The sequence below is a fragment of the Onychomys torridus genome, chromosome 3 (assembly GCF_903995425.1).
Source record: "Onychomys torridus chromosome 3, mOncTor1.1, whole genome shotgun sequence".
NCBI classification, from domain to species: Eukaryota; Metazoa; Chordata; class Mammalia; order Rodentia; family Cricetidae; genus Onychomys; species Onychomys torridus.
In genome coordinates this window covers 33,095,112-33,118,095 of record NC_050445.1, presented here as the reverse complement: position 1 = coordinate 33,118,095, position 22,984 = coordinate 33,095,112, and the positions used below count along the sequence as shown (strand labels likewise).

The 22,984-nt window shown below is 42.4% G+C and overlaps 1 protein-coding gene across 9 annotated transcripts in view; it reads right to left on the bottom strand.

Moving 5' to 3' along the window:
* The window catches only part of Dgki (diacylglycerol kinase iota), a 452,799-nt gene that overhangs the window by 295,846 nt on the left and 133,969 nt on the right, over positions 1 to 22,984 (bottom strand). For all 9 annotated transcript variants that reach the window (XM_036180454.1, XM_036180458.1, XM_036180455.1 and 6 more), the window contains exon 2: positions 9,396 to 9,504. In XM_036180454.1, the coding sequence (XP_036036347.1) occupies positions 9,396 to 9,504 (109 nt within the window). The remainder of the gene's footprint in view (positions 1 to 9,395; positions 9,505 to 22,984) is intronic.

The following is a 22,984-nucleotide window of genomic DNA, read 5'->3' as shown; positions in this document are numbered from 1 at the left end:
TACACATAAAATGAAGTCCACTTCAACCTGGCACTCTAGATCTTCCAACAGGCCTGCCAACCAATCTATCCTTATCTTATTTTCCTCCCTTACTACTGTTCTTTAATCATATCTTATTTCTGGTGCCATGTTTTATTGATTATCCTTCCCACCTGGGAACATCTTTCTTGCTTCTTCTCTAGAAATCTACCTTGAAATGACATCTCAAATAATATGTATCTCAAAAACTGTCCATTTCTAGAAAACAGAAAAATAACCACCCTATTTCTAAGAGATGGCATTTTTTTTCTAGTCTTTGGAATGTGGAGACAAATCACCTTGGTTGGACACAGACACACACATATGTACTCACTCACACCCACACTCATCTGTGATCCTTGCATGCATATTCACACAATAGATGTAGTTACTTATGACCCTCAATATAGGTATGTATACATACATACACATACAAGTAGATATTACTAATTGCCAAAGTTAAGCAAAAGTCCCAGTAATGGTTATAGATTTTTAAAAAGATAAAGATAGGGGAGTGTTACAGATTGAATAGTATGAATAACAAGTGCGCCAGCAGGAGCCAGGCATATAGATACACTTATGCGATTCCAACACCCAGGAGAACTGCTAAAAGTTCAAGGTGGTCTGGGCTACCAAATAAGCTTCAGGTCAGTCTAAGATACAGAGAACTTGACTCAAAAAGGGAGTCAAAGAAGTAGTGTATATGCACCAGAAGCAAATAATCCAGAGAAATAAAGACATGTGATTAGAAAATGGTTTTTATTTTTATTTTATTTTATTTTTTTTGCTTAAATACCTTTTGCTGTGGGATGTTCAAGTATGTCAAATGTGTTGCTCTGATTGGTTAAAATAAAACACTGATTGGCCAGTAGCCAAGCAGGAAGTATAGGTGGAACAAGCAGAAAAGAGAATTCTGGGAAGTGGAAGGCGGAGGTGGAGAGAGCTGCCAGCCGCTGCCATGACAAGCGAGATATAAGGAACAGGTAAGCCACGTGCCACATGGCAAGTTATAGATTAATGGAAATGGGTTAATTTAAGATAGAAGAAGTAGATAACAAGAAGCCTGCCACAGCCATACAGTTTATAAATAATATAAGCGTCTGAGTGATTATTTTATATGTGGGTTGTGGGACTGTGGGGGCTTGGTGGCACCTGGAGAGAAGCTCTCCAGCTACAACCTTTATTGGTTTTTTTTTTAAGTTATTTAGACATTGATAGCTCTGCAAAATACTTCTCCCACGGCAAATTTTCAAACCCTTTCCACAGGTCTTCCATAAAGAAACAACAAAATATTCATACTTTGCACCCATTCAAATCTAATTTAAAAAAAAAAAAATTTAAAATTCAAAATCAAGTATTTTTCTTTCCCAGAACTTGTTAGTCACTGATAAGCTGATTTTTAAAAAGAAATGCCATTAAGTATTTTACATTGTGGTTTTAAATTACTAACAAGAAAACAGTTTTTAAACAATTGGAGTTATAATATCTCTCTTACAAATATCCATGCAAAATTAAAAAAAAAAAAAAAACTTAAATGTGCATTGCCTGAAAACCTACAGGTTAGTAATAGGTGACAAATTGCCTTGGATGGTCTCCACAGGAGCTGTGTGGAAGATGGCTGCTGAACACTGGGAGTGTGGTCAGCATCGATTGAGCTGTGCCAGAGACACTAAGGCACAGTTTAGAGACTGCGTATGAAAAAAAGAGTGCTAATGTCCTCATAGAGTCACCATCTGTTACTTCAATATTGAATGAGAGCATTCGGGGACAATCAGGTGAAACAAAGCATGGTCCTAAAACTGGGTTTCCCTATCTATTCATGTTGTTTTAATGTGAATCCCTAATAACATATTTAGTCTAGGGCTCACATCTGTTTTCCACTAAAGAGCGTTAAACAATCACTTCCCTAGCATCAGAACATTTGGACCAAGACACTTACTTACTGCAGACCTATGGAGCTATGAGCCCTCTGGGACACCAACCGATTTTGGTTGTTGATAAAGATTGCCAAATTGACACAATCTAGGATCACCTAGAAGACTACCCCTGGGCTTGTCTGTGAGAGAGTTTCTAAACTGGTTAATCAGTGTGGGCAGACCAATCCAAAGTGTCAATGCACCATTCCATGGACGAGTCCCAGACTGAATAAAAAGGGAAAGTGAGCTGAGCACAGAGTTCGCTCTCTCTGCTTCCTAGTGTAGGCACAGTGTGACCAGCTGCCTCATTGGTGGGCTACCAGCCTTCCCTGCCATGATGGACTGGATTGCTTCATAAACCACACATCAGAATCAATCCTTCCTTGGTTTGCTTTTGTGAGGAATGTTGCTGCAGTAATGATTAAAGTAATTAATATAGGACTATATCTTCAATTACCCTGAACTCAGAAAATAAAGAGTGAGAGCCAATCATAGTAGATCAGACCCGCAATGACATCATGGCTATCCACGACCAGAGGTATCATCGCCCTGATGATACTCTATGAGGTGTTTTTCTCATTTTCTCACATCCAAAGGCAGGATGGGCTGTGGCGATGATGCCAAACCTGACACACAGCACAGGCTTCCTAGGCTCACACTCAAAACAGGGCTGGCAGGAGAACATATGCAGAAAACACTCACATATGTATGCGCACACACACCCATGTTGGCATACACACAGACACACACATGCCCCCAGCTGCTTCCTGGCTTTTCATTCAAGGTTTCTAAAGATAAAATAACCTAATTTCATAACCTAGTTTAAAGCAACTCCATGTGAAGACTCTGGTTCCCTGGTCTTGTCCCTAAACTGAACTAGGAGGCAGTCTACCTGCTGGGGAGAAAGCACTTCCTCTCTTAGTCATCCGCTAAAGAAAGGGAAAGCTGGTGTGGATGGGGGAGGGGGCTGCTTTTGTTCCAGCTGAAGTTCTCTTCTCCAGGGAACTCAAGCGGGAAGGATGTGGTCCAGAAAAGAAATGAAACAAACTCAGAACTGAAGATGCTGAGGTTAAGATTGACATGAGCTTTAAGGAAGAGTTTCTGGAGCCCCAGCCCTGTTCCTCATCTCCCACACTGGCCTGTGGCTTGCTCCAGGCAGCTTAAGGGGCAAAGCATAATTACAAAACAGTATGGACAGAAGAGAGACCCGCTCCAGTATGACTGGCTACGATCTTAAAAACAGAGGCGAGCGAGCTCTAACTGTAAATTGAGTCACCTCTGCAGAGAAAGCATGTGACATTTAAGAAGACACATATTATCTGTGGCGCTGACACACTTCTAAATGGGCTAACTCACTCTAAACTGAGAGCTTGGATTCCAGCCCAGGAGACGAATATTTTTGGTTTCTATTTTGAACATCACTTCCTCCCCATTCTAGTAATTTAGCTTATTTCCTCCCAAACTGGCTTGGCTGACATTTGTCTTAATGGTATCAGAGGGGACAGCCTCTACAGGTTGCCACTGGGAGGGTGAAGAGAGCCACTATTAGGAGAGGGAGGACAAGCAAGCCTCCATAATCTACTACAGTAGGAGGAGCCTGAAAGGGGGCATTAAAACAGGTTGTGTTTGTTTCTTTTGGCGTTGGAGTCATGTTTAGCAAGCCTTTCAGGAACTAAAGATTATCTGAGTGCCCATCAGTTTCCAAGGATAAGTTCACTTCTCATTACTGGAGCAGAGGGGTTACAATAGTTTCATGCCTTGGCATCAGTAATGGGGCAGCCCTTAGGCTGTCCTGAGCTCTCCACTTTGAAGAGAAAACAGGCAGAAGACACTGTCTGGCTCTCCAGGTATCTGGAGACCTAACAAGCCCTCCAGTAAGTCAAGCAAGAAGCACTAACTTGGTTCTGTTTGCAAGATGGGTCACTATGAGCAGAGGAATGCATACAGGAAATGGGATGATCGAAATGGTATGAGGAAGAGATGATCAGAGCCTAGGGGAAGGAGGGAAGGAGGGAGGGGGACAGGAAGGAAGGGAGGGGTGACAGAAGGAGGGAAGAGAGAGGGAGGGAGAGAAAGGCAACAGAAAACAGCAGTCCGCATGCTGGGTTGAGCCCAGTAGCCACTGCTAGGATACTGGGGCACCTAATCGAAGGCTGTCTTGAACACTCCCATGTGTCATCACTAAGGGGTGACATGCATGGGAGGAAAGCCTGTGTGCAGGGAGCAAGAGCAAACATTGGCAAAGTTACCAAAGAAGTGGGACTGTCATGAGTCATAGTAAACCACAGAAGAGAAGGGTTTTGAGGAGGAAGTTCCAATGGTGTGGGGGAGTGAGTTCCAGTGGTGTGGGGGAGTGAGTTCCAGTGGTGTGGGGGAGTGAGTTCCAGTGGTGTGGGGGAGTGAGTTTCAGTGGTGTGGGGGAGTGAGTTCAGTGGTGTGGGGGAGTGAGTTCCAGTGGTATGGGGGGAGTGAGTTACAGTGGTGTGGGGGAGGAAGTTCCAGTGGTGTGGGGGAGTGAGTTCCAGTGGTGTGGGGGAGTGAGTTCAGTGGTGTGGGGAAGGGCTGGAATTTGTGTCACTAAGGAGGGAAAAGGGAAGGGGAAAATGGAATCCCTGAAGGAAATTAAACTCACTTACACAAAGCCTGAACACTGTCCCCCACAACTGTCTAGGCCCAGGCATGCAGTACAGGAGTCCCACCTGTGCTCACTCAGTCAGCCTCAGGACCCTCACTAGAAGACCCCTTCCCAAAGCCTGTGGCCATTATTCTGAAGGGAAGAATTGCGTTCTCAAGAAGACTTTGACACTATACCAGATTCAGAGTGGAGTCCACATATACCAGATTCAGAGTGGGGTCCTTTCTACAAAAAGTAGGAGCCCAGACCCAGAGATTCCAATTCCAGGTTGACCCCACCTGCCCTGATGCACCCTGAAAAGCTTCTGCCTCTGTTTTCTCATTGGTGAGCTGATGTGACCACACAGTACAGAGTCAGGGTGTGGGAGCAGTCGCAGTCTCTGAAATGATGCCTAGTCTCCTGAGCTCAAGAGGTAGGAAGCCACGTATTTCTCCAGGAGAGTCAAGGGAACTGTGAAGAACAAGGGGCCCCCACCAACCCTACTGTCCATTGTGCTCCTGGAGCCAAGACCCTCAGAGGAACCACATAGCACTCTGTGGATCCAAGGACTTTAACCAAGACCAGTGACCAGAGTACCTGCACTTTGTTCCTTTGTTTGTTGTTTGTTTGCGGTGCTGGAAACCCAACCCAGGGGCTTCTAAATGCCTGTCAAGTGTCCTACCATTGGTCTATACCCTGACTTTCTACTACACATCCCCCATCTCATCTTTTTAAAAAGTTTTTGCTATTCTCATGCTTATCTGGGGGACTCTTAAGAAGCTCTAAGCCTCATCAGTCTTCAATAAACAATACTACCAAGTCAGTAAGTCTTATCATTAGTACATGCAGACCAGTGGCTAGTGGTAGCACATATGTCATCAGACTGCTTTTCTGCAGGGAACCAAAAGTCAGGGTTCTTGCAGAGTGATGCTCAAGCCTGGAGACTCTTCCTGTGTTTTACGCAAAACAAGGAAATGCCCAATTCCTCATTTGGTCTCTTGAGCAGAAGGACCAGTTAACACACACTGTATTTGGCAAGGCCAACATTTTAAAACCAGTGTGAGTCATTTAAACTATTACAGAAAAAGTCAGAGGACACTGAACTATGCCTAGCCCTCTCCTCCTTCTTGAACATTCTGTGCGATTGGTTCCGGGTACTGGTACCGTGTGATTGGTCACTGCTGGCCACTTCTATCTGCCGACACCAATGACAGACAGGAGAGATTGACTGTTCCAGAGCCACATCTGAGTCTCCCAGAGGGGAGAGTCCTCCTGCCTTAGCTTCCTACTGGACTTTCAGCAGATGGCCATCACAGAGTGCCCACAAATGCCAGGGAGGGAACAAAGAGGAACCAAAGACAACACACACACACATACACACACACACACACACACACACACACACACACACACAGCCTGAGGTCCTATTTGTTCAGCCCCTATTGTGTGTCAGAGCCTCCCACCACTAGCCAGAAATGCTATATGGATGAATACTAACTATAAGGTATACCTCTCCAGGGCAATCAGAAAATAATGCCTGTAGCCTAATGCTGGCTTAGGCAGGAAACTTACCAAACGCATTTGTTGATAACTATTCCTAACATCAGCCTTGACTAGAGGGTCCTTTCTTATACCCCAGTGATACTTCCCACCCTCATCCCTGTGAACTTTCCTGGCCCAGAAATCACTGTACTATGTCCTCACTGTTGATTTTTTGCTATCCATGGATTTTAGCTTTATAAACCACATCTCCATCACCCCCTTAAGCCTAAGGAATGAAAAACCTTCTGGGGTAGAAAACAATGCCCTAATACATGGGAGAGTCAACTGTGACCGACACACTTTAAAAACACACCAATAGGCACCTGGGTTTAAGCAAAGGTATGGGAACATGTGCTGGAAAAATGACAGCCTTTTCAGTAATGACACTGATAAAAATGGATGTCCACAAGCAGAGGATGATGCTGGACAGCTATCTCTCACCAACTTAAACAGACCAGTACTTAAATATAAGACCTGACACCGGAAGATGTTAGAAGAAAATGCAGGAGACATGACTCAGAATACTTCGATTGGATGGATTTTCTAAAGAGGGCCCCAAACAAGAAACAAAAAAAAAAAAAAAACGGGAAAACAAAAAACTGAAACATTTCTACACAGCAAAGATAGCAGACAACAGAGATAAAGGACAAATACAGAGTAGGAGAAAGTATTTAAGACTGCATTCCTGATATGGGCAAATACCCAGAATATTCATATGTATGTATGTATGGATGGATGGATGGATGGATGTATGGATGGATGGATGGATGTATGGATAGATAGATAGATAGACAGACAGACAGACAGACAGATAGATAGACACCAAAACTTGAAAAATTCTATAACCAACAAATACCCCATAAAAATGGGCGGTAAGTCTAAATCAACTTGTCTCAAAAGAAGACATGTAAGTGACCAGCAGATACATTGTTAAAAAGTAAGCCTCACTAATCATCAGGGAAATACAACTCAAGAAACAGTCCCTCCTTTCCTAAGAGCGGCACAGAAGTTAACGTGTACTGGAGAGGATATTGAGAAAGAGAACACTTCATGTTGGCGATGGAAACCATAGCGGGCATAGCCACAAGAACACAAAGGCTGCTCCTCAAAAACGTCAAAAATGGAACCCCTGTCTGACCTAGCATTCTCACCCCCAGGTCTGTATCCAAAGGAAATGAAAATCCTTTGATTTGCACAAGTAGGAGACACATCTGCCATGTTCATTGAAACACTATTCACAACAGTCAGGAAACGGAAGCAGCCCTGAGTGTCCATCAATCCCAGAGCTTGGGAGGGAGAGACAGGTGGATTACTGGGGCTCCCAAGGTGGGCAACAAGCCTAGCCTATTTGGCAAGTCGCAGGTCAGTGAGAATCTAGTTTCAAAAAAAAAAATCAAAGTAGATAGTACCTGAGAAATGACATCCAAAGTAGACCTCTGGCCTTCACACTCATGTGCACAAGCACCCCCTCCTCCCAGAAAAAAATGCGGTATGTCTGCATGCTTGTATTTACAGGTAAATGGTGAAAAGAGTTACTGGAGGCAAAGAAAATGCCAAACAACCTAACTGAGAACAAACACAAGGTCAGTGGGAGGATATGAATGTTCTTTTCATATAAGAAATCAAAAACTTAAAGAAGGAATTCACATCAGAAGTAAAACACAGACTATTATTTTTGCTCAGGTTTGTTACACTTTTTGGAAACGCTGATTCATAAACAATTGGGAAGCTAGGCTGAGTGGCACATGTCTAGAATCCAGCTCTTTGGGAGGTTAGATTAGGAGGCTCAGGAGTTCAAGTTCTGCTTGGGGTACAGAGTGTGTTCTAAGCTAGCCTGGGCTACTGGGAGACACCTTTCTCTCCAAATGAATAAAAGTAAGGGCATGGGATATAGTTCAATGGTGGAGTGCTTACCTAGCTCACGGGAGATCCTGGGTTCAATACCCAGTGCTCTAAAGAGAGTTTGAGGCCCTTTCACTTTATATGCTTACAAGTCTCGTGTGACTACATATGTTACAATGTTATTTAGAAGTAGAAACTGAGGCAGGAAGATGTTGCAGTAGCTTCTTTCCCTGGTCCAGCAAACATTCAGATGACTTGGGGGCAAGAGAAAATATTCTAACATTATTTTTGTACCAATAATATTTAACTATTGTTCCAATAATTTTAGCTTTAAAAGCAACACATTCTTCCCCCAGGGGAAGCTGAGGCCAAGTCACACTTGCTACTGGGCAGCGCTTTTTCTATTTGTGAGAGACTGTGCCGTTGGCTTATGGGAGAAGCATCTATCATATCCCCTGACAGTAAGTCCCTCTAAAGAATTTCAATTCTGCCGAGTTGAAAGAGTGTGGAAATAAGATTTGCCCTTACATACACAGGCATCGAAAACAGGCATGCCTTTAAGTCTTAGTAGAAATTAAAAACCCATTTAGGGCAACGTGAAAATCGGAGCTTACTTTTTATAGCCCGTGACCTTTGCTAAGGGTGTTATTTTTAAATGCAATAAAATGTCATATTATCTGTCAGAAAAAAAAAATGTGGTGCCTATGCCCAGTGGAATATTATTTATCTGTACAGAAAAAGGAGAGCCTGTCATTGGCAACATGGATGGAAATGGAGGCTTTGGGGTTTAGTGAAATAAGCGAGGTGCAGAAAGTTGAGCACCATGCCGCCAAGTACTGAGCCATCTCACTTACATATAAATTATCACAAAGTGTATTCTACACTAAGAGCAAAATTGTGCTTACCAGAGGCTGGGAGAGGGAATGGTGAGATAATCAAGGGAAAGGTTCTTCAATGGAAAGTAAGTCCCAGATACCATTTCACAGTACAATGACCCTAAACAGTGGGAGTGTAGTGCACTTTTCTTGCAGAAGGGGGATTTAGAATGTTTGTAGCACAAATAACTGATAAATGTCTGAGTAGGTATACTTTGTGCTGATTTAAACATTACACATTGTGTCCATGTGTCAAAACACCACATGGCACACCATAAATACATATGATTTTTATGTTTTAGTTGGTTAAAAAAAAATAAATACTCCCCTCCTTTCTCCCATGTCTTTCTCCTCTAGGCAGACAAGGACATGGATGAGACAGCACGGAAGAACTGAAGAGCAGCCCTGCACATGGCTTCAGGTGGGGACGGACAATGGCTTTTAGCCCCCAGCCAGTGAGCTCATGAATGCGACCCTGAAGATGTGTTCTGACTTACAGAATCCTGGGGGTGAGTTGAGAAAAACACAGCATGCAACTGAAATGAACTTAAGATAAAACAAACAAACAAATAAACAGCAGACACCTACGCTCCAGTCCAGAGTTGCTCTGGGCTCCTTTGCGGGACCGTTCGCCACAGGAAGGCCAAGAGGATGTGCAGGAGCCAGGTGCTGGAGGCCTGTCCGGGAGATGGCTTTCCTGCAGCAAAAAATATAAATATATAAATAAATGCATACATACATACATATATACATACACATATACATATACATATACATATATATATATATACATATATATATATATATATGAACACACAAACATGAGAATCTTGTACAGAGCTCATAGCTCCGTGTGAGGTAAAAACTGTACCCAAGTGACCTGAGTGAATCTCTAACATCTGATATCCCTTACAACTGTGCTGAGATACACCTCTGCTAGGATAGAGAGGGACAGAATCTGAAAGCTCAACTTCTTTTCAGGGTAGAGGGCAAGAGTGGAGCCTCTCCACTTACAGAAATGGACATGGTGCGGATACTTGCGATACTTGGAAAGTAATTCAAGTTTCCAGAGACGACATGTAAGCAAAGCCCTCTCCTGCAACCCAACTTCCCAGAACAGCACTGTTCAGGCTGGTTACCAATGGAAGGCTGCTCTTCCTCCCTTCTCCTGAGAGCATCCTCCACATGGAGGACCACTGTCCTTTGAGCTGAAAGTTCTCAACGTGAAAAGACTGCACCCCTCAACACAAGCAAGAGGACCCACAGCAAGAGAAACAGAGGGAAGCAAGGAGGGGAAGAGCTGCTGTGAGTGCCTTCCTCCCTCCCCCCCCCCCCCCCCCCCCCCCCCACTCCATGAGAGTCTCTGGGGGGAAAGGTGCTTACACCAGAAAGATGAAGGACCAGGAGCAGAAGGGGGGAGATGTGTTACACCCTAAATGGCAGGTGGCCTCTCTGCATGTTCACTGACCTATCCAGACTCCACTCAGGCATGGAATTGGTGAGGTTAGGCAAGAACAGTAGTTCTCCACACCCAAGGGTGGACATGTGCCACCACTGGTCTCTGTGTATGTCAGAGAGCTTAGCAGGTGTCTGGCTCTCTGAGTTTCTTCTAAGGTCTCTTGGAGTCCTAACCAGGAAGTTCCAGAAACAGGTCTTCAGTAGCTGGAAATTATCACAACAAGCTTGCTGACAATTTTCCAATGCTCCATCAGTATGCAGGCAACACATTTGATGTATATAATCCCCTAGACACATCATAAGGGTGGAAACCTTAAAGGAAGACAGCTAATTAACAACAGCAGTTTTGACTCCTCACACCAAAGTGTGTTCCACAGCTCCAGCCATATTCTTATGAAAGAAACAGTGGCTAGGTAACAGTGACATGGGCCTGGAATCCAGCATAGCTAAGGACACAGGGGCAGGAGGTTCTGAAGAGAGAAAGTTCAAGGCTATCCTGGGATACATAGCAAGACCCTGACTTGGAAAGTAAAAGGTAAGTAGACATTTGAAGGTGCTAAGATAGTCTAAGGTAACAGAAGAAACAAAGGGCTGAGAATGGATGACAGAGGGATAGAGAATCTTCTAGGGCAATCCTTCCCTCACAAAGGTTTTCCTCCCACATTGAGGGGCCTTCTCTGGCATGATTCTTAGGGTTTCCTTCTTTTTTTTTTCTCTAGATTCATAGGCCTCCCCACCAATGCTAAACCAGTTTCACTGTTAATAAAAAGGTATTTTTGTGGCTTCAGAAACTACAGGCTCTGCCTTTGGGTCTTCCAGAATCGCCACAACCTAAAGTTACATGTTTAAAAACTACCACAGCTAGAAGCTGGGACAGGAGGGTTATAATTTCAAAGTCTGCCTGGGCTGCATAGCAAGTTTGAGGATAGCCTGGGCTACTTAGCAAGACTTAAGATATAATTCCATAACTCCATGTGAAAGGCCCTGGTTGAATTTTTTGGGGGGTCTGGAGCAAGAAAGAGAAGGGAGAGAGAGAAGGAAGAGAGGAAGGGAGGGAAGGAGAGAGGGAAGAAAAGGAAAAACAACCTTGGGTTTAGGCTTTACACACAAACACACACACACACACACACACACACACACACACGCCCCTAATACCACCCAAGCACAAAGCCTTGGTATGGCTGAAGAACTCTTAAATTTTAGATGAATGAGAGAAAAACAGCTCTTTCAGAGTTTCGCAAACTATCTCAGAGAGTTATAATCAGAAAATAGAAGAGAGAAGGGATGGAAGGAGCAAAGGAGATCAAGGAGTTAAGGAGAAGAAGGGGAAGATGGGGAAAGGAATACAATTCCACTGTCAGGTCCTGGCAGAAACCTGAGCAAATGAGTTCAGCTCCTGAGCACCTGTAGACTGTGACAGGCAAACTGTCATCACCCTCAAGGACTCAGAACCAAGCCCCTGACCCATCAGCAAGCTACCCAAACTACTGACACAGGAGGTAAGGCATCCATACAACATAGAACATCATTGGGCCTTGAAAGATCAACATGGTATTTCACTGGGACTCCAGTTAAACCATACCCTTTTCTAGCCTATGCACAGAAGCAATGAAGTCCTTTTATTACTTCTCATTTATTCCTCATTATGGACCAAATGTAAAGTGAATTTGTGACATTAACAGAAGAAAGTGGTATATGAAAATGAGTAGGGGACATTGAGCATACCTACCAGTCCATGACCAAAAGCGCATCTTAGGGAAGTAGATATATGAAACACAGAATAGAAAAAGCATAATTAGGAAATATTGGGGCCTGGGAAGGTGCTTCTGATTTCAGCTTTCTACTCTTCTAAGTGGCAGACAGTCATTTCTTTTCTAGCAGTTCATACATGTACAGACATTTTCCTTCAAAGAGTACAGGATTCTCATTATATCTGAGACCTCAACGAAAATCAGTGTTAGTTTTCTATTTACATCCATCATGGTAGTGGAAGATGACATGAAATTCTAGCAGAACCTGGTGTGAGGATAGAAGAGGTGAGGGCAATTGCTTTATGTGACAATTTTCTCCAATAAAACAATAAATGGGAGTCAACATTTCGTTCTTTCTTCCTGCTCAGAATCTTCCCAAATGCACAGACTGCAAAACATGAAATGCCAAGAATTCTATTAACTTCACAACATCACTTTGTGGGGAGTGAATATTCTCACAAGAGCATGTCTGAAAAGAACTGTGATATTAACTGTGAAATAAATATGAAAAGAAAAAAACTTCATAACGTGGTTCCCAGAGCATAAAGTCACAGTTAATGTCAATTACCTGACATGAAAGACCACTAACACATTTCAAGTACAAAAGCCATCTTACATCTTAAATAGCATTCTATTATTCTCTTTCCTCCACTCAGTAAGACTATAAACTCCTAAAGGACAGGGCTCCATTCATCCACTAATCCTGTTACGTCTTGCCCAGGGGTAGACTCTGCAAATATTCAATAAATGCTTTCTGAATTAATGAATGAACTTGACCAAAAAGCTAAGCAAAACAGCTTGCTGATTAGATCAGGGCTTGAGAAATCCAATTAGGATGATTTGAATAACGACCCAGGCTTTACCTCAGAGACACTCTTTGCTGAGAGGGTCCGAAGTCCTTCAAAGCAGCTCTTTAAAAATAAATGCAGCTGGCCATGGGGGCACGTGCCAGGATTTCAATCCCAGCACTCAGAAGGCCAAAGCAGAGCCAGGAAGGCAGTATGTTCAAGGCCAACATGGACTGCATACATAGGGAAACTTTTCCAGACACAACACACACACACACACACACACACACACACACACACACAATGTAAATGAGGTAGAACTCATCCCTGAGAACTCTAGGGAGCAATCCAGGCCTGAGAGCGCATGCTTATAATACTAGCAGCGGGGAGGCAGAATCAGGAGGATCACCAGGTTATCCAAGGTCTGGACCAAGCCATCTCATAAGAAAAGAAAACAGAGAAAGAAGGGAAGAGTAGGAGGAAGTGGGGAGAGAGGAAGGCGAGGAAGGAAGGGGAGAACCAAAATCTAAATAATCAAGAGGGGAAAAAAATCTAACCTTGGAGACAATGAATCAGCTCATCTTCTTGGTATGACTACTGAAATATCATCCCATGGTCCTATTTACAAAGGACATATTATGAGGGTATTAATGTTTTTAGACAAGGTCTCATCATGTACCCCTAGCTAGCTAACTGGCCTGAACATACTATGTAGACCAGTACAAACTGGTCTCAAACTCACAGAGATTCTCCTGCCCCTGCCTCTCAATTGCTGGGACTAAAGGCATGTGCTATCACCTCTGGCCAGAGTATTAATTTTTTGTACTGTACTCACCCAAAGAAACATGTAGCATAAATACTTTTCATAAACAAAATGGAAAGACATGCAGGACTGATTATTCACTATGTTACCCTCTTGGGATCCATTTCTAAATTTCAATCTACTCTCATTTCAACTTTATATGACTCCCAGATTCAAGCCATGCACACCTGACCCACCACTCTCTGAGGGGTCTAACACATGAGGATGAGATTGAACTCGTATGTACTGAGTGGGAAAGTGCCAGAAAATGCAAAGTGTAGTTTGGCCAGGATACCTAAAGACTTACAGGAGAAACTGATGCATTCACCTCAACATTCTAGAAGGGAGCTAGATATCTAAAAAGTAACTCTGTTCCTTGGTTATATTCCCCAAGTGCTTCAAGAGACATGGGGCGGTAGGGCTGGCAATGCAACTCAGGAATAGACTACTTGACTAGCGTGTGAGGACACACAAAGCAGACACGCTATACAGTTTGTGTGTGTGTGTGTGTGTGTGTGTGTGTGTGTGTGTGTGTGCTTTTCTTTATGTCATGGAGACCTTAGTCATTTTTATCCAAGGCAACCCATACTGCTCCTCAGTTAACCTAAACAAACAGCCTGAAATGCCAATAGTCCACACAGTGAGAACCAGTCCCAAGCCCCACATAAATATAAATATCCCACCCGTGATTTAAGTAGGGGAACGAGCTGTGTAATTACTGAGCCAAAGTCTTATTCTACATTGCATATAAATTCAAAGTCGTTTTTGACAATTTTAAATGTGCGTCAACATCCTCAAGGATGTAATTACTATTGAAACAAAGGTTGAGCATAGTCCCCTAAGGTGTGTTCAGCCAATCAGAAAATCACTTCGGAATTGAATCTTCAAAACCATACACCTTTGGAGTCTGGACTTTGTTATTCTGTGGTGATTCCTTCCAAAACAGTAAGACTGGGATGCTGAACTTCTGGCCACAGTACGTCCTTTTAAAAGCCTCCTGGGAGACTGAAGCATAGCTCAGTGGTAGAATAAATACATGCCAAGCATGGGTAGGGCCACAGATTCAGTCCTCAGCACAAGGAGGAGAAGGAATAGGGGGAGGAGGGAGAGGAGGAAACAAAAAAGGAAATACAGGCATTTCTTCGGTGATCCCAAGCTGAGTAACACCCTCACAAAGCTGTGCACGCTCTGACTACTGTGCCTACTAAAGTGGCTAAGCCTATGTTCTTATTCATTCTATATTTTCTATTTAGAACTTTCTATGTTCATTCACATATTCATTCATCCAACAATGCATTTATTGAGTATCTATTTTATGCCCAGCACTGTCTTAGATGTGTAGACTCATGAATGAATGAAACTGGCATAAGTTGCTGCCTGTGCAAAGCTCACAAAACATATTTGGCCACACATTGAATCACTTTACATATCTTACATGTCCCTTACAACAATGAGGCAGGGACTTTCATTATCCCTAGTTTGGAGTGTGAACAGTTAAGCTCCCAGCTCAAGGTCATGTGTATAAAAATAGAGTCAAATGAATGTGAACCAGGGAATTTAACACCTTTCTGTGAATGCCTCATCCTGTTATGCAATCCCACACTTGCATGGCCCTGACAGCACACATACACACACATACACACCAGATGACATACCGTAGAACTTGCATCTGCTATACTTGCCTCCTAGTTGTTTTAATTATGTCTTAAGGATGTAGGCTTCAACAAACAAGGGGGAGGCCATGTTTGAGAGGTACTAGGATGCAAAGATTCAGAACAGAACTTGGAGGAATATGGGAGAGAAACAACCCCTCATCAGAAGAGCTGTCTCCTGCCATAGACAAGAACTAGCATGGAGACCCACAACCAGACAATATGCAGAGAAACTTTGGGTCGGTCAGTCCTAAATGGGATGCCATCATCAAAGCCTGCCCCTCAAGGCTTATGGATCTATATGGAAGAAGGGATGGCAGAAAGATTATAAGAGTCAGAAGTGGTGGATAATTCCAAGGATGCAGCTCTTCCAGACACGACAGGACTGATAAACATATAAATACATAGAGCTGTGACATCACACACAAGACCCGTACAAAATCCTAGCACCAAGAAGGGGAAGTGGACACAAAGTTAGGATGTGGACCAGGAAGGTATTTGCAACTGATACATACTGGGAAAGGGAAAATCAGTTTTCTCCAATGGGCCCATAGACTGTCACTACATCTATCAACTGCAGTCCAGGGCAGAGACAGTTGAGCAATACAAAATGCACTCTATTTTCTTGTGCACTTTATTTTTGTTAATTTTTGAATTATTGGATGTTTATTCTGATTTTTGTGGTTTTGTTTTTTGAGGTTTTTTTGTTTGTTTCGGGGGAGAGAGAGACAAGTGGGGGCAGAAAGAACATGAAATTGGGTAGAGAGGTGGGGAGGATCTGGGAGGAGTTGGGAAAGGGAAAGAATATGATCAAAATATGTGAATATTTTTGAAGAAAAAGTTTAAAAACATAAATAATATTTTGAGAGCGAAAGGATGACAATTCACCTTGCCAACAGGCAAAACTTTTTTTTTTCTTTTCTTTTATTTAATTAAGAGATTCTCTATTCATTTTACATACCAACTACAGATTCCCCTGTCCTCCCTCGTCCTGCCCTCCACCCTTCCTCCCCCACAACCCCCCCCCCATTCCCACCTCCTCCAAGGCAAGGTCTCCCATGGGGAGTCAGCAGAGACTGGTACATTCAGCTGAGGCCGGTCCAAGCCCCTCCCCCTGCACCAAGGCTGCTCAAAGTGTCTCACCATAGGCACTAGGCTACAAAAAGCCAGCTAGTGGAAACACATGAACTGTGGACCAATAGCTGAGGAGCCCTCATGGTACTGGATCAGGCCCTCTGGATAAGCAAAAGAGTTGTTTAGCTTGAACTGCTTAGGGGGGCCCCAGGCTGGGGTATTGGGACCTGTCCAACAGGTAAATCTTAACATTTTTTAGTTTCAATTTTCATATAAGTATATAATGTGTTTATATATTCATATATACACAATCATGGCCAAGTCAGAGAATAGTGAAGAGAAATTTTTTATGTTGCAGGATTCTAAGCACACACTGTTCTAATCCTGGCATTATTACACATTCATCATTCCCACAGCATCTAGCCACAGCTAGGTACTTGATAATCTCTGGATAAACATGCTCTTTTTGTTGCTTTCAAATATTCTAATTCCCCTGGACACATCCATTCCTTCAGTAGAGAGCTGTCCGGCTTCTGCTACATGTCAGGGAGTTCAAAGGCAATTATTCAAACGGAAGTTTCTTCTGCTCAGGGAGTGATTGTCTAGCTGCCTACAGAATCACTCCTCTGCCCTAAGCTGCCTGTCTGACTTAGGCACTCTACTCCCCTCAGACCAACTCAATATGTCATAAATAAACATGCAAACCAAATGCTACAGGATTTCCTTGTTGTTCTGTATTCATGTGAATGAACACAACAGCAGAAAGATGTGTTTAATTTATAGCAATGGACTCACTATCAAACGTAAGCTCATCTGCTAGACAGTAGTTATTTCCAATGGAGAACTCATCATAAACACATCCATAAAGCAACATTTGGAATGATGGAGGCTGTGATAACGAACCTCCTCTTAAAACAAAGATTTCTTAGCTAATCCTCTCAGGAACCAATAGCCTTTTCTCCTTAAGGAATTATGAAGAAGAGAAAAGTTAGTTACCCTCTGGGATGGCGAACAAGCAGTGATATGGATGGGCTGAATTGTGTCTCCCTGTTTCTTATGTAGAAGTCCTACTGTTCAATACCTCAGAATCTAATCTTAGTTGAAGACTGGGTCTTTAGAGAGGGGACTGAGTTACAATGTCCATCAGAATGGACACCTGATGCACAGGAACTGGTGTCACCATGGAAAGTGGAAATATGGACACAGACTCACACTTAAAGAGAAGGCTACATACATGAAGACAAGCGTCAAGATGGAGGCGGTGTGGCTGCCAACCAAGGATGGTTAGAGATGACCAGTAGATGGCCAGTGGCTGGGAAAGGGTCTTGGAGCCGATTCTCCCTCACAGTCATAGCATGTTGGACTCGAGTGTAGAGCAAGTTTCTAATGTTTGAGCCGCTCAGCTTGTGAAACTTGGTTATAGGAGCCCTAGCAAACCCTCACCCTTCAAAACTGGACCCCCATGCTTAGAGTGAGCACAGTGGGTTTGGCGAACCTCAGATTTCTACAATTGTCTCTTCCTATTGCCCCATGAAACTTCTGGGACCATCTTTTCCACCCTCGGAAAACAATGATATTTAAAGACAGACACTTTCTAATGAAAACCCAAGGTGAAAGACACCTTTCTCATGCAAACATCAGAAAATCTGATAAAGGTTTAAATAACTCATTAATGAAGGAAGGAATAGATTGGATGCAAAGTCAATATAGGGATAAGAAACCGAAAATTCTGAAAGGACAGAGATACCCAAGAAGAATAAGTTAGAAGTAAGAGTAGATGATTGGCTAGAGAGATGGCTCAGAGGTTAAGAGCACTGGTTGCTTTTCCAAAGGACCTGAGTTCAATTCCCAGCAACCACATGATGGCTCATAGCCATCTATCATGAGATCTGGTGCCCTCTTCTGGTCTGAAGGGACACATGCAGGCAGAACACTGTACACATAATAAATAAATCTGAGAGAGAGAGAGAGAGAGAGAGAGAGAGAGAGAGAGAGAGAGAGAGAGAGAGAAGATGATTGTGTGCATGTTTAAAAGATTACAATTTGGAAGACTTGGAAAATGCTTGCCATGCAAACATAAAGACCTGAGCTTGGATCCCTAGCACCCCAATAAAACACAAGAATAGCAATGTATGCCTGGAATCCCAGTGCTGGGGAGGAGAGACAGGGGAACCCCTCACTCTTGCTGACCAGCTAGTCTCGCTTCATCAGAGAGATCCTGATTAAGTACGAGACCATGTTTGAAGGTGAAGAGCAATTGAGGAAGGCACTCAGCATTATCCTCTGGCTCTACACACATATATGCACATGTGCATACACACATATACACCACAAACACATGCATACACAAACACAAATATACACACAAAAATTTAAAAAGAGATTCACTTTCTATGATGTTAGCTTCTCTTTTACTCAAGAAAATAACATCTTAACTTTGTGCAAGTCAACTGCTAAATTTATAGCATCAGGATCGTCAGCCTCTGTTTCCAGTTAATAATCAAATATATAGAGACAACAAAATCACCACACACAGAGTGTGAGATGAGAGTCAATTACTGAATGACAAGGCTCTATTTTTATTGGGGCTAATTAGAATAAAGCTGTATTAAAATAGTATTTTAAACACCAAGCAATATCCATTTTCCCAGTGCCATAATGTGTGGTACTTTTATTCTCACTACTCATGGTTCCAACTGTGACTTGGAATTCCTGAAATAGCTTTATGGCCATCTCAAATATCCCAAACAATTTCTTGAAATAAATTCTTCCTCCCAAAGAATAATTTATGAGCCATCAGGAATGCACTGGGCATTCTTGTGATCCTCTTCACTTGGGTCAAATCTACTCTAAGACAGAGCATTGCAAGTTTTCTGTAGCATGCCTGTAAGGAAGCAAGGAAAGCAAGCCCAGCAAAAGGAAGAGCTAAACTATGCTTTGGTAGAACAGCAGTTGAGGTGAGGAGCTGGTGATAAGCCAGTCCTTCAGAATTGGCACAATTTGAGGTAAAGACACAGCCTTTGAACCTCCACAACAACCAGTGTTTGGACTTGGGACAGCCCCTAGGGAGGAATTCATCATAGGCAAGAGATTCTCTTATGCCTGGGGCTCAGCTGTTTAAGGAAGATATCCAAAACTGAACAAATTTAAGAGAAAAACATTAGCTTGGGAACATAAGCCATTTGAGACTTGATAGAAATTTAGGAAAAGATACAAATCCACAGAGTTGTTCCCAGTAAAAAGACTGGTCCAGCTTCGCTTCTGCTGTTATTTCCCTGGTGGAAAGCAACTTAAAGGATTAGGACATTTATCAAGCTTACCATCTCAGGTAACAGCCAATCGTTATCAAGAAAGTCACAGCAGCAGGAGCTTGAGGAGTGCAGGCATGCTCACTTGTTGGTTTAGTCTCAGCTACATGCCTCCACTCTTACATAGTCCAGGACCCAAACCATGGAATGGTGCCACCCACAGTGGGCTATATATTTCTACATCAATTAACATTACTAAGAAAATCCTCCACGAACATGCGCATGGGCCAACCCAATGAAGACAATTCTCCACTGAGGTCCTCTCACCTAACCAGCCCAACCACCAACTGGAGAAGTTTATCTTTAGGAACCCTTTCCCATTTCCATTCTAGCACACCAGTCCTGACCTCATTCGATTTCCCATCAGCACAGTACAAATTAGGGTAGATCCCTTAGATGGGAACCTGGATCCTCAGAAGGCACTCATCAAAGTAGGAAAACCTAAATGGTGGAAATAATTTTCCTAAATAACAATCCATAAAACCGTAAATATAAACGGCAAGGTTTGTGGTCAAATTCAGAGACCTGCCTAACTATTTTGAGCCAAGCCCTAGACACAAAAGCTAAAGGGATGGAATCTTAGCATTCCTGTAGTTAGAAGAAACATTGACGCTTTAGATCTGTGAGGGGAGGGTACTGGTCTCCAGTTCAACAGATACGTGCTAAACCTGCATAGCTAATGAGTCACAGACTTCAAGTTTCTCACTCTGGTGGGTCACCATGAGAAATGAAAGCCCTCCCCCGGGGGGGGGGGGGTTCAGGTAGGAGGAGAGAGAAAACAATCAGAAAGCAGAAAGCATTTATTTCCAAGCATTTCTGGTGTGTTCTCTAACAAGAGTTTAAAACGGGAATAGGGAGAGAAAAGCTAGACCTCAAAGAGGCTACATGCCTGAAACTCCACAAGAAAAGTATCTGTCTTGAATATTGACACAATATAAGAGGAGAAAAGCTTTCCAAGGCATTTGACTATGCTGGTGCCTCATGTTTTTCATGCTCACCCAGTCTTATGTCAAGTATTTAGTTGGTAAGTTTTCCTTAGTATCCAGGAAACAAATACAAATTCCTCCAGAGTGGGGAGGGAGTGAGCAGATAACAGCTCTCAACCTGGGTCTCCAGGAATATTTTTAAAGTATCAATACCTATGAAATCTACATTAAAAATTACTGACATGGGAGAAATAAAGAGACGGCCAGCAAAGTCTATGAAACTGAAATAATCATAAATAAATAATAAAACAGCATGGATTTCTATAAAAGAGCAGAGAAAGGATTAAAACTAAGCAAGAGAACACAAATACTTTAAATAACGTTTTAAAAATGTGTATGAGTATTTTGTCTCCATGCAATTCCATGCCCCACATGTGCTCAGTGACCACAGAGGCCAAAAAAGGGCATCAGAGTCCCCCAGAACTGGAGGAACTACAGGTGGTTGTGAGCAGTTTTGCAGGAGCTGGGGTCCTCTGGGATAGCCCCTGATGCTCCTAATCGCAGAACTGTCTCTCTAGATCCACAAACATACCTTTTAATAAGAAAAACAATAATTAGATTTAACATGTCTACCACGGCTTTAGAAAATAAAAAGAGAATCAGAGACAGAATCAGGTCAAAGGAACATTTAAAGATAGATTAGAAACCCATTTAAAAAATCCAATGGAAGGGCTACCTTCATGCAGTGGATAATTCAATATTTTGAAGATGTCAATTATTCCCTGAATTATTTATATATTTACATAATCTCAATCAAAATTGCCATTGATTTTAGGCTCACATTACAAGCTAGCTCTAAATGTGTTCAGAAGAATGAAGAACAAAAATAACGTAGACTCCTAAAGAAAGAGACTAACAGCAGGGCTCAAGTGGATCTGCTAAGACCCAGAAAGCACTGGCCACTGCTACAGCATAATACTGAGAGAGGAGCAAACAACATGAACAAGGAAAACAAAGGAGAGACTAAGAAATGGACCAAAATACATATGGAGATTCAACCCATAACAGCACGAACGAAGAATAGATGAAAACAATGAATGCTCTGGTTTGAGTATGAGATGGCCCTCAGAGGTTCACACATTTGAACACTCGGTCCTCAACTGTGCTATTCTTTGGGAAAGTTGGGGAACCTTTGGGACATAAAGCTCTACTGGAGGAAGTCAGTCACTGGGGACAGACCTTGAGGATTTATAGCCCAGCTCCACTTCCTGTTTACTCTTGACTTCCTGAGTGCAGCGGCAATGTAACCAGTCAACCTCCTGCTCCTGACACTATGCCTTCCCTGGCTGCTGTCCATCTTCTGCTCCATGGTGCACTGTACTGTCTGGAGCTACAAATCAAAATAATCTCTTTCTTCCTCCACCTACTTTTGTTGGGTCTCATTATCACAGGAAGGAGCAAGTCACTAAGACACTGCATTTCCAAGAAATATTCTTAGAATAATTGCTTATCTTGGAAAAAAATGAAATTAGATCTTTACCTCAAAACAGATATAAAACTGATTCCCAGTAAATTAAAGATGAAAATGTATAATGTAAACTGTAATTGTTAGCAAATGATATAAGAAGTATCTCTTTTTTTTCATAAAGAAGGAAGGAAGCGTTTAACAAATAACTGTAACCCCAAAAAGTCTACAAATTCTGAGAATTACAAAATTAAGAAATTCCGTTAATTAAAACCACTAAGAAGAGAGTAAAAAGACAAGTAGAAATAATGATTTTATTTTATTTTGGATATTCTCTGAAACTATAGCAGTGTAATAATTAGAAGATATAAATTAGAAAAAATACAGTCCTACAAAATGGTGGAGCAAAAGTTCAAACAGGTGGATTACACATGTAAAAACCCAAATAACAAAAGGAGATAAAATGAAAGTGAAAACATGCTCAAATTCATCCAAGAAACATGCCACCATCTCCATGCCCTCCTCCCCTCAGTTTTCCTCCCACCCCAACATTTCTTTTCCTGGAGATTCAAACACAAATGATGGCGAAAATTTTTCAAGTGCAACATAGTTTCTTGGAAAGATACAGAAGTTACATAGGATCATAGAGAGCACCTGGAGCCTAATGAAGCTGGAATACAACTTGATATCTTGTAGAAATGAAGTAACACATAGCACAGGAATAACTAACTACATGCCACAGTGTAGAGCCACATAATGTCTGTCAAACAAACAAAACCTTAACAAAAACGTGGTAGCATTGTTTACCATATGAAAAAAAGAAGTGTCTCAAATGTCCAAATCAGAATACATCGCAGTATACATGGTGAAACAATCTATAAACATCATCTCCAGTTCCACCAAATAAGATAGATGAAATTCAAGAAATCAAATGTGACTGAGAAATATCAACT